The sequence below is a fragment of the Saimiri boliviensis genome, chromosome 11, assembly GCF_048565385.1.
Source record: "Saimiri boliviensis isolate mSaiBol1 chromosome 11, mSaiBol1.pri, whole genome shotgun sequence".
In the NCBI taxonomy this organism is placed as follows: Eukaryota; Metazoa; Chordata; class Mammalia; order Primates; family Cebidae; genus Saimiri; species Saimiri boliviensis.
In genome coordinates this window covers 54,982,102-54,994,668 of record NC_133459.1, presented here as the reverse complement: position 1 = coordinate 54,994,668, position 12,567 = coordinate 54,982,102, and the positions used below count along the sequence as shown (strand labels likewise).

General features: G+C 43.5%; 1 protein-coding gene across 2 annotated transcripts in view; it reads left to right on the top strand.

The window, feature by feature from the left end:
- The first annotated feature begins 3,297 nt into the window (after positions 1-3,297).
- The window catches only part of PLPP3 (phospholipid phosphatase 3), an 87,610-nt gene continuing 78,340 nt past the window's right edge, over positions 3,298-12,567 (top strand). The window contains exon 1 of one of the 2 annotated variants that reach the window (XM_074380876.1): positions 3,298-4,047. In XM_074380876.1, coding sequence (XP_074236977.1) covers positions 3,909-4,047 — 139 coding nt within the window. In that variant the 5' untranslated portion in view covers positions 3,298-3,908. The remainder of the gene's footprint in view (positions 4,048-12,567) is intronic. The other variant, XM_003921512.4, reaches the window with a different exon arrangement.

Sequence of the window (12,567 nt, the reverse complement as noted above, 5' to 3'; positions counted from 1 at the left end):
GTAGTTGCCACACATAATAAGTTATCTTAAAAAGGCATTTATCCCTGCTGATGTTATAGTGTTTATACAGACCAGTTTAATCACTGGATGTCTATTTTAATGTGTGAATTTTGGTAAGTTTGTTTGCCAGAAATTCTAATTACTTAATTACCTTGAAATGACACCATTCTAAATTATCAAGTCTGTTCTGCTGCATTTTATTTGGTGGCAAGATTATGCAAGTTTAGGGTTTAAGGCAGAGGCCTTCAAATTTATACGTCTGGTTAGGCTGCTTTATTTCCCATTATCTAAAGAATGATATTGACACATATTTTATTACTTGCTCAAATCAGTTTTATAATAACAAGTATTTGTAGCAGTCTCTTGAAGAGTTGTTGAAATATAATACCTGTTTGCATAGAACTACATAAATCAATTAACACTATGATCTTTCGGTTTAAATCAATTAACACTATGATCTTTTTAGCCCACAGAGCCTTATAAATGGAAATATAAACTCTTACTTAAACATTCATTTATTTTCTCTTTTATCTGCCTTTAAAATAACAGACATTTTGAGACAGTCTCCCTCTGTTGCTCAGACTGGAGTGCAGTGTTGTGATTTGGGCTCACTGCAATATCTGTCTTCCCAGTTCAAGTGATTCTCGTATCTCAGCCTCTGGGAGTAGCTGGGACTATGGGTCTGCGCCACCACACCCATATTTTTAGTAGAGGTGAGGTTTCACCATGTTGGCCAGGCTGGTCTCAGAGTCCTGGCCTGTCTCAGCCTCCCAAAGAGCTGGGATTACAGGCATGAGCCACCTCGCCCAGCCAGTCGGACCTTTAAAAATATGTTTATTCTTAAACTAATAAAAGTCATTTCACAGATAAGGAAAAGCAGACAGGAAAGATACAGGGAGGTACCTATACAATTCATATAGTCACTATGTCTTTCTTTGGCTTAGGATTTCACCACTATTTCTTGCAGTATCAGGGTCAAGGCTGTCCCCTCAAGGAGTTAACAATCTTCGAGGGATAAATTATGACTACTTGCAAGTAAGAAGAGCCACTATATTCCACTGCACATGACCCTGTCTTATTATTTCACTTTGCAAGCAGTTTCATTATTTGCAAAGCGAATTAATAAAATAGGGTTGTGTCCAGTATGGAACATAGTAGCCATCGGAATGGCACAGATGCTCAAGGTCTTTTAGTGTCAAAAGAGGGAAAGATCAGTGAGGCCTGAAGTTTCAGGAAAGCTTGTTTTTACGTTGGGATTCCGAAAGCATGGTTTGGTGACTAAGAATTTCGAGGTTGATTATAATTACAAAGAGGGTTGAACAGGCAAAGACCCTGGAATCCTGAATTCTTAGAATGTCAATAATTATGACATGGGCCTTGCTTTGTTTCTGCTCTTTTAACATTTCAAGAGAAAGTGTTTCTCAATAAAAAGCTATCTCAAGAATCGGTCTTCTGAACTACCCTGGCTTTTACCTGTGCTATTTGAATTCAGAGTGCTGTGTCTGATTTGGGATGCTTCAGCTCCAAAGTTGATTGGGAGAGCCCGATCTTCCTGCTTCCAGAAGATAGTGATGTTGACTTTCTTCATAAGCCCCACTTACTAAGCCATCCCAACTTGACTTAATTCAGTACACAGCAAATCCTGCGCTATATACTAAAGAGATGCCATGGTGCTGGTAACCTACACAGCTTGCTGGTTTTTACCATCTAACACCAAACCAGACTGAGATAAGTGTTACAAAAGAGTTACAAGCAAAGTGTTGACAGTGAAGTTAATTCTGTGCAGGAGTCAAGAAAGGACTCAGAGAGGAGGTGACATTTCAGAGGATATTAAAGCAAAGTAAGCATTTCTCTAACTAGAGGAGGAAAGGGTATGCATTACAGGCGGAGTGTGTAGGAGAGGAGGGGTGTGGGGTGTGGCGTGTGAAAGGATTCTACCAAAAAGGGCAAGTGGTTGATGGTGGCTGTATATAGTTATCAAGACCCAAACAAGTCAGTGTAAGAAAGAACATGATTCATGTGATGTATCAAAAACCTACAACTATTTGCATTTCTGGATGCACATAAAGAGGTATCTGGAAAAAAAAATCCATTTATTGTCCACTGTGCCCAGCTCCATTCCAGGCACTATAGAAGATACAAGGGAAGGCCCTTGCCCTGGAAATGTTTATTCTCTATCTGGAAGAAAGATTAACTCACATACAATAATTAAAAATAAGATGCCAGCCTCTAAGGAAAAGTGTTAGATTGTCTGAAACTCAAGCAGGGAGCATTTTGGCTGCCCTGGAATTCTCCATAGTAGTCAAGTACTCTTGGGGCCAGCAGGGGGGTTGGATGGCCTGGGACTTCTTCACCCAGAAAAAAGGTGATGGCTAACCCTCACGGTGCACTTTCTATGTACTGGGCACTGTTCCAGGAGCTTACACAGATTAACGAATTAAGTTTTCACAGCCACCCTATATGGGAAGGAGCAGTGATTATCTCTATTTGTATATGGGGAAACTGAGGCACAGAGTCACAGGACTCCAATCCAGGAGAAGTGGTCCCACAATTGTGCAGTCTTTTTCATTTTAGTATTCTCAAAATCTAGTACAGTACTGGGTGTTAAGATCTTAAACAAACATACAAACAAAAAACCAGTTTCCCTTGAAAATTATATTTTCAGAGGTCGGGAGCCGTGGCTCACTCCTGTAATCCCAGAACTTTGGGAGGCCGAGGCGGGCGGATCACGAGGTCAAGAGATCAAGACCATCCTGGCCAACATGGTGAAACCTCGTCTCTACTAAAATACAAAAACTAGCTGGGCGTGGTGGCACGCCTGTAGTCCCAGCGACTCAGGAGGCTGAGGCAGGAGAATCGCTTGAACCCGGGAGGCGGAGGTTGTAGTGAGCCGAGATCGCACCACAGCACTCCAGCCTGGAGGCGGAGTGAGACTCTGCAAAAAAAAAAAAAAAAAAAAAAAAAAAAAAAAAAAAAAAAAATTCAGGATAATATAATTCAAATCACAATAAAGACCTGAAAGGCTCAGTTTGTAAGGGAGAAAAAATGCATTTTAGCTGTACAGACTTAACTTTTGCTTGACCCAAGGCCAGCAAGAAAATGTTTCTTTTTATTTATATAGTTTTTTCCTTTTGTGACAATTTGGTGTTTCTGAACGCTAGGGGCTCCCGGATTCTCTGGTTTGAGAGTAACTTTTCCTTTTAGGACTTTTTTTTTTTTTTTTTTTTTTGAAGGGGGTGGGGGAAAATGTGGCCTTATTTATCCTACGTCTTAGGCAGCTTAAGGAAGGGGCTGTGCTTTCTGAATCCCATCCGAGCCAAGTAAGGAGGTCCCTCTCTCTCTCTCCCCACCCCACGTCTTCTCTTTTTAAAGGACCTCGTGAAATAAAAGTGCAGAAAACAAACCCAGGCGATCACAGCAGCAGCCGCCGCGGCAGCAGCACCAACAGCAGGAGGAGCAGGAGGATCGGGAGGAGGAGAAGGAGGAGAAGGAGGAGGAGGAGGAGGAAAAGTTGGAGTTAGGGCAGGCGCTCCGGAGTTGCTGGACTCAGCGCAGCTCCCATTCATTAAGGAACCAGCTGCGGAGGAAGGTGGCCGAGCGCCCGCGCTGCCCACTCGCTCGCTCGCGCACTCAGACGCGCGCCCCAAGCAGCGCAGCTCTGCAGAACTTTCTGCTCGGGATCTGGTCTTCCCCTTGGACTTTCGAACAATTTAGGGTTGAGAGGAAAGCAGAGGCGCGCGGGAGGAGCAGAAAACACCACCTTCTGCAGTTGGAGGCAGGCAGCCAGGGCTGCACTCTCGCCGCCGCGCCCGGAGCCGGGGCCGACCCGCCACTCTCCGCAGCAGCCTCGGGCGCCTGGGTGTGTGGCTGCTGTTGCGGGACGCGAGGCTCGCGCCGCAGCCAGCGCCATGCAAAACTACAAGTACGACAAGGCGATCGTCCCGGAGAGCAAGAACGGCGGCAGCCCGGCGCTCAACAACAACCCGAGGAGGAGCGGCAGCAAGAGGGTGCTGCTCATCTGCCTCGACCTCTTCTGCCTCTTCATGGGTGAGCCCAGCTTCGCTGTCCCTCGGCCCCTCGGCCCTCGGCCCTCGGCCCTCGGCGCGCGTCCCAGCCCAGCCCGGGGCCGCGCCGCGCTGTCAGCTCCGCTGGGCCCCCGCAGCCTTCCTGGGGAGCCTTCGCGCCGCCTGTGCCCGAGGCCCCCGCCCTCCCCGATCCCACCGACTTCCAGGCCTGTACTTGAGTGGGTCTGGGCGAGCTTATGCGTTCGCGGGCAACTGTAAACCAGCTCCATAAAAGTCATCTCCAGGCTGGAAGCCCGGGCGGAAACCCGAGGAAGGTGTGGGTTCGTCCTTCTAGCGTAGGGGAAGTTGGTTGCGCCGTGCTCTGGAGCCAGCTTATAGCTTGTCGCCCTCCATCCGAGTGAAATGGATCGCCCGGAGAGCCCGGCTCCTGCCGGGAGCCGAGCTGCCTTCCAGCGGCTCTATGTAAACATCCAACTCTTCCGCCTTTGCTGCCCAGGCTCGCCAGACGGGCAAGCTGGCCTTGTCACTTGCTTCCCTCGTGGAGGTGCTCTCCCTGGGCTTGGTGCTAGGCACGGCTTCAGCAATCACTTGAGTGCCTACTGTGTGCCAGGTGGTAGGCTGTTTCACGGGCATCAATTTTAGCTCGCCCACCCCCTGACTCGGTGCAGCCGGGGTGAGGAACCCCATTTCCCTGATGGGCACACCGAGACACTGGGAAAGCCAGTGCGATCTTGTTTGGGGACCACACATTTAATTGCACTCCCACAAAGTTGAGGCGATGGTCCACTTCTGTTTTCCAGAGTCGTTGAAGCCACAGCTGAAACAGCGGTGGGAGTTAAAGAAGCTGGAGTGGGAGGGCGAGGAGGATTTACGAACTCGGTAGGGGAGGGAGAAAGCGCTTCGCCCGAATGAACAGGACTTCCAAGGTTGGAGTCAGCTTAGGATTTTTTTTTTAAGCGAATCATGGTGTAATGGAAAGCGCACAGTACTTGTCATCAGAACACTGCCACTCTGGCCACTTGCTGGGTGTGCCACCTAATTGCCTCAGGGGCCTCAGTTTCCTCAGCAGTTGAATGAGTGGGTTGAAGTAGATGCTCTCCAAGGCCCCTTCCTGCATTAAGAACTCGGATTTGGTCCAGGAGCTGTTCTGCCAGCTCCGCTAACTGAAGAAACATCTGTGTTCCCAATTCAGTTCCCTTAAAAATAGAACTCCTGCACGGAGACTTAAGTCCCCTTTGAACTGGATTTGCCCACGCAGATTTTGCAGACCAGAGACTTCTTAGACTGGAGTTATACCTCCCTGGTGTTCATGACTCTTTCTGTAGCACTGTCTCTACTGTGCAGTGTCCTCTTGACGGTCCATAGCAAAGAAAGATAGGATTCTTAGAGATTAAAAATCAATAAGAATTGCTCCTTTCAGATAAGGAGAGACAACTGAAGGTCTAATTGTGCTCTGTGGAAGGGAAGAAAGGTCACTACAGGTGGCACATCCCATTTGCACGTCTCTCAGTATTAATTCCACAGTAAGATGCTATGTAAAGGAATTGTCACTGGGGGGCCTACCTTCCTGAAAGCAGTTGGCTTATTATCATGCTCAGTGGGACAGATTCGTACTTAAAAGTCTTGTAACCAAGCTATTGAATTTTTAAAAGACCTTCCCTGGTCCTAGGGAAGTACAAGGAAGCACTAAACACATGGAAGCTGTTTGCTGTAAACTTGCCTGGAAGTCCCAGTGTTTACTCTGTGTTTTGTTGGTGGCAGGGTCTTTCTAGACTTTCTAGACTGCCTGTGCAGGGTACCCTCCTACCTCCTACTTTGTGATTAAGAAAGCAGAGCCAGAACATGCTTGACAGCCTTTGTACAATTTCCTTTCCACCCTTGTGATTTCAGAAGGCAGTCCCAAGAGATGGTGTCTTATGAAAGTGTAAAGGAAAGAGATGTAAAGGAATTTGCAAGAAGACACACCCATCAGCTATAGTTTAGCCAGGGATGTAAAAACCCAGGATACTCTGTTGTACATTGAAGGTGTAAATAAGGGGTGTGTGTGTATGTGTGTGTGTATGCATGTGTGTGCACATGCATGTTTCAGTTCTTCATTTGCGCCAACTATCCTGTCTCCCCAAAGCTATTATTCTAAGCTGTTTATTATATTTATTCGCTGCCAGTCTTATGGTTGAACAAAATGGTTTTGTTTATCTCAGAAAAGCAATATGCTGTCAGGACCATGTATTTTATTATAGAGGCACATAGCTACTTGTTTTAAGGGGTACCTTGACATTAAAACCATGGCAACAGTCATTTTCAAAGTGACTTATTGATCAGTGTCTCCCCTGAGCATAGGCCAGATTACAATATCACTAATTAAATGTCTCTCAAACACCTTTATTAGAAAAATTTTTTTGTAGGAGAAATATTTAGGTGAGGTATTTATGCACGAGAACTCTATTTGGCTTCCAAAAGAAAAATTAATAGCATGACATGTGATTTTAATATTCCATGCACCACAGTCCTAAAAAAATATTTTCTACTTTTTGCCTAAGACCGTCAGTATGATTTAATTTTTGTATAGTTTATTGATCATATGGTCTGGATTACAGGGCACTAATATATTTAGAAGAGAGAGTTTTCTGTTTATTCTCCCAGAGGAATATATACCAAGCTTCATCTAGTATCTGGAAAAAATAAAAGCTGACGTGCTGTCAGTGTTATATAAGTGGAAATATGCAAGTAGTCGAACTTGTTTCACATACCTTTTTAGGATGTTACATTCTTGGTAAAAGAAAAACAAAGGTCCACTCTTGTTTGAAACCAAGAGTCTGGTGTTAAATAACACCAGTGGGAGTTTACCTTTCACTGGACAGCTGTTTTTGCCAATTAATTGCTTTTAAATACAGTTAAGATCTTTGGTGATAGTTTTTCTCAAATTGATTTTGTTTTCCTTTCAATTAAATAATGTTTATCACGTCCTGGTTTTTGTGCATTGATTGTGGTATGTGGGGTTATGGGAGAGGGACAGACGATTCCCAGGTAAGAAGGGAGAAATAACTATTGTCTTTCTAAGCTCTGTTAGTCCCTTTTTAATATAAATTCATGCAGGCGCTCTTTAATGCAACCCTCATGAATAGATTATCTCCATTTTATAAACCAGAAAACCATGTCTCAGAACAGGGAAGAATAGATTAACACTGAAGTCGATTTGAGTTGATCCCCAGTTCTCAGTTTAGCATGAGTGGGGTCCTTTCCCCACCTGAAAAATCTTGAAATTCAAGTTCTCATCAGAAAATTCTGAAGCTCAGTTTGCAGACAGTTCTGCCTCTCTGGATTTCCCAGTTACCCATTTGCACCAAAGCAGATAAATAAAGTTGGTCCCAGTGTTCTGGTCAGTGATACAGAATGTAGGTGGTTAGCAACCATGCTATTTAATTTGGTTGCTCCACCACGTTTTGGGATGTTTTTTGACTTCCAATTAAATGGTTGAGGTATAATTCTAGAACTGGTTCTACATATGGGATACATAGAGTCATCATTTATTATTATTTACTTTTTTTTTTTTTTTTTGAGACGGAGTTTCGCTCTTGTTACCCAGGCTGGAGTGCAATGGCGCGATCTCGGCTCACCGCAACCCCCGCCTCCTGGGTTCAGGCAATTCTCCTGCCTCAGCCTCCTAAGTAGCTGGGATTACAGGCACGCGCCACCACGCCCAGCTAGTTTTTTTGTATTTTTAGTAGAGACGGGGTTTCACATGTTGACCAGGATGGTCTCGATCTCTTGACCTCATGATCCACCCGCCTCGGCCTCCCAAAGTGCTGGGATTACAGGCTTGAGCCACCGCGCCCGGCCCCTTATTATTTACTTTTAATAGTGAGAGAGGGGCAGCATGATATAGTGAAAAGAGACACTTTCAGAAGTCAGAAGCTTCAGGTTCCAGGTTGGCCAGTGCCACTATCTAGTTGCAGTGTATGGATGAATTGGTTTTCTGTTGGCCTCAGTTTTTTTCCATCTGCAAAATGACTGATTGTGTGGGATTGTGTCTAATGTTGCCATTAAACATGCAGTGACCAATTTCTAGTAGAGGCTTGACACTGGAGACTTGACATATGCTGAATGTCTACCTTATGCATCTGCTCTTCCAAGCTCTTCATTACATATTGGCTCTGTGAATCATCACAACTAGAGATGGGAATTATAGTCTTGTACTGCCACAGCACTGTACAGCTTTGGAGAAATTAATTTGAGTTTGTTGAGTCTCAGTTTCTTTACTATTGCAAAAAAGGGAAGGAACTAGATCATCTTTCAGAGTCCTTCTAGCGCTAACAATTTTATAAGTCTGGGCTAGCAGATATTGTGATGTGGAAACCTACTCACTGCCTCTCTTGGACTATTTATCATTAATTGAATTGTGATATATTTATGACCAAACAATTAATGTTCAGATTTAGCTTGATTTGGTGTTAATTCTTCAGACAAGGTAAGCACTGCCTTTACTAAGGTTAAGGCAATAGATTGAGAAACCGACTAGATTTTCCTTGGCTGGATGTGTCCTCTCACCTGCATCTTGAAATTTACGTATTTTCATTAATAACTGGTGAACTGCCTAGCCAACCATCCTAAAGAAGAGGGCCTTGATTGGGTGCAGTGACTCACTCCTATAATCCCAGCACTTTGGGAGGCAGAGGCTGGAGGATTGCTTGAGCTCAGGAGTTCGAGATCAGCTTGGGCAGTATACTGAGACCTTGTCTCTACAAAAAAATAAAACATTAACTGGGTGTGGTGTTGCAACCCTGTAGCTGTAGCCTAGCTTCTTGGGAGGCTGAGGAAGGAGGATACCTTGAGACTAGGAATTGGAGGCTGCGGCGAGCCATGATTGTGTCACTGCACTCCAGCCTGGGATCATTTAGTAGGTAAGCCCTGTTAACTTTTCTAGTATGGTTAAAAACTTCTATTTCTTCACTGTCCAAAATGGCTAGGGTTTTTTCCTGTTTTTTCTTTCTTCTTCTTCTTAGCTCTTTTCTCTATCTTCCTGAACTTTCTTTTATACTTAAGAGATATACCATGTGGGTAGCTAGCTGTCTTTGTGGGAGACTGCTAAGTCAGAATTGATGGCTTTTTCTGCTCTTTATTCTTGATTACCTGTCAGTTTCAGATTCCTCCTTTACCTTTCCTGTGCAGTTGTTTGGGCTAAGAAGCCCAGTTGGTCACAGCATGGTGTTAATGAGACCATAGTCAAGGGCTTCTTCCCTGGGTAGGCAGTTATATTTATGGGGAACCCTGTGCTGTGTGTCAGTTCAATCCAGTACACATTATTTGAGGTGTAATACTTTTTTGGGGGTGTTGCCTACTTTGCCAGTATTTCATAAACTCGCCTAACATGGGGCCTATCTGGTATGAAATACACGTTCTCGAACTCTTCTCCAGGATATTCAGATTCAGCTGGCTTTGAGCCAGGACCTGGGATTCCGTATTTCATAAAGACTGCTAGTGATTCTTATCATGCCAGTTTTAGAATCACTATGTTGGTTAACAGCTGATGTCTTAAGGGCAATTTAATTATGTAATGGGCTTTCGTCCCTGCACTGAATGTTCTGGCAGTTTCTGCGTTGTGAGATTGTGAGGTTGTCTGTATTTTTGTTTGTTTGTGACTGGTGCACCTGTCTTTTTCAGTTAAGATAATCAAGTTTGCTAGAATTCTTTCAAACGGAAAATTACTTCTGAGCGCAGACCTGAAAGTGTCCTGTGACTTTCAGTGCGAAGACTTAGTGTTATTTCTAATGCCGTATTTATGTATTTTCTTTTTTAAACTGAATTCTATGTAGTTGAAGTTGCCAACCATGTGACCCCCTTTGGATAAATAAGGTGTTAATTCTAAATACTTCCTTTTGAGATACTGAAGTTTGTGCATGAGTACAAGGTAAAGCAGGAATAAATTAGATTCCTAAAGAGAGAATTTAAAAGATAAAATAAGCTTGGCAAAGTAGTGTGGAAACAATACAAACTTTGGATTTCCCCAAATTTGTGTTTCAATCCTGACCTAAAGCTAACAGCCACCTTTTGCCACGGTGTGATTTGGGCAAAAATTATTTAACTTCCTCCAGGCTTCAGTTTCCTTATCTGTCAAATAAGCAAACCTGGTAACACCTGTCTGTTGTGAATCTCAGGTGAGATAATTAATCTGAAAGCACTCTGAAAAGTTCAAAAGCACATATATTGTTGATATTGTTCTTCATGTAAAAGTAGAATTTTCACTTTCTTTCCAGTTTTCTTACTCCTCAGTGGTTCTATAAAATCATCTTTTTATTTATTGGCAGCAAAGTTGCCTGAACTATATCAAGGAAAAGATCCTGAGAAGAATCCCAACACAAAAAACCTAGCAGAATGGACACAAATGTTTTCCATTAGCTAAAGACAAGCAGTGGCAGGTTTCCTGACCCTCTCTGGGAATGTCAAAGTGCAGGAACCTCAGTAGGCTTTGGTGGTTGCATTCTCCGCCTTTGAAAGGGAGAAGGCCATATCATCTTGAGCGAAAGACAATATGCCTTAGGAAGGGTGGGAGAGAATTTAGAAAAATGGCCTGTTTTAAGGTCAACTCTTACTTCGTGTCATTCAACAGCCCAGAGGAAAACCTAGCTAAAAAGAACAGCAAGGCCAGGCACTGGGGCTCAGCCTGTAATCCTAGCACTCTGAGAGGCTGAGGTGGGTGGATCACCTGAGGTTAGGAGTTTGAGACCAGCCTGGCCAATGTGGTAAAACCCTGTCTGTACTAAAAATACAAAAATTAGCTGGGCATGGTGGCATGTGCCTGTGATCTCAGCTACTCCAGAGGCTGAGACAGGAGAATTGCTGGAACCCAGTTAGCAAAGGCTGCAGTGAGCCAAGATCCTGCCATTGTACTCTAGGCCTGGATGACAGAGCGAGACTCTGTCTCAAAAAAGAACAGCAATGATTGGGAATTATCAAAACTCTCGCCATCTAGGGGACCCTAATTTATGTGCTAAGGAAGGAAGGTACTATGCTAGGCTACCATATTTATTATACAGGCCAATCATGTGGTATTGAGACTGGATGCATTTTATAGATGAGGGACCTGTAGCTCAGAGATGTTAAGTAACTTGCACAAGGGTACCTAACTAGAAAGCGGTAACCAGCTTTTCCAGAACACGTGCCAGTTTACCTTGCTGCCCCACTTTTCAATGCAATTAATTCAGTCAAGTCACTCTTTTTCATTTCTTTCCATTTCATTAATTTCAGAGTCTTAACTCCAGGATATTATTGGGCAGTAGACAGAGTAATACATAAATAATTGCAAAACAGCTTAAAGCATGATGAATAAGCTTCTCTGTAGAAATAATAAAGAAAATACCATTGGAGCAATTCCTCATTGCCTAGATTCATGGAATCTTTAGAATTTGGAAGTACCTTGGAAAAAATATCAAGGTAATTTTTTAATTTCAGGTAGAAAAATAGGCCATTTTGAGCTGGTGGAAGGGTAAGAGGTATGAGGGGAATAGCACAGGCTTTGGAGTCAGAATGGAGTCTGCTCACTATTATTAGCCATAGAACCTTAGGCAAGTTTACTTAATCTCTGTGAGGCCTCAGTTTCCTCATTTGTGACATGAGGTTCTGTATGCACTGTGATGTGGTGGGGACATGCCTGGTACAATGTCTGGCTCATAGAGACACTCAAGAGGTGGTCGCTTCTGTCATTATTGTCACCACGTCCTGGTCAGTGCCCTTGGCTCACAAATGGGAACTGGAGGCCTTGGCTGGCTAGTAATTGTCTAGTGATAGTGAAAGAGCAGGACCTAGAACCAAGGTCTTGCCTTTCTACCATTCTGCTTTTCGGATGCGTAATTGTTGGTTTGAAATTTGATATTATTCGTGAAATAGGGTTCTCCGGAGAGCTCTATTCTCTCTCTCCTGCCTGCGTCGGTAGAAAAAGGAACAAGCCAAACAGGTTTAACTTTTAATCCAAATCAGTGGATGTTAGCTGAGTGAGGCCAAAAATACATAGGGCAAATGTGAAGGACTAGGCAGTGTTTTGATACAATACTTTTCTTCAAACCGGTATTTATTTGTGAAAGTGCTTATTACCAAGATCACTGCTGAATGATTTGAGCTGGGACAGGTGCCTTTTTCAAATGATGATGTATCTCAGGGGAGAAGAAAGAGAATCCATGTTTTTGAAGTTTTTGCTTTTTATTCTATTTGTATATTTTTGCTTTTTAAAACCCTTGCAACAAACTCACATGTGACTGAGGATGAAACAGTCTCAGATTAAACAGGTTTGTCAATGTCATACATTAATTGTCAGTGCCAATGTTCAAAAGAAGGCTAGGTCAGGTTCTTGAACAGCCTTGTGAAACTATTCTTCCCTTAAGTCTGGCTTAAATGATAAATTATGATCTGCACTAAAATTCCCAAATTTAAAACAAACCGAACAAAACAACACACATAAGACTCTTTTGGAAACCTTTGAAAGGAACTTGATTTCTGTGTGCTTTGAAAGTACGTATTGCAATTAGGGTATTGGTGGTACGTGTGTTTT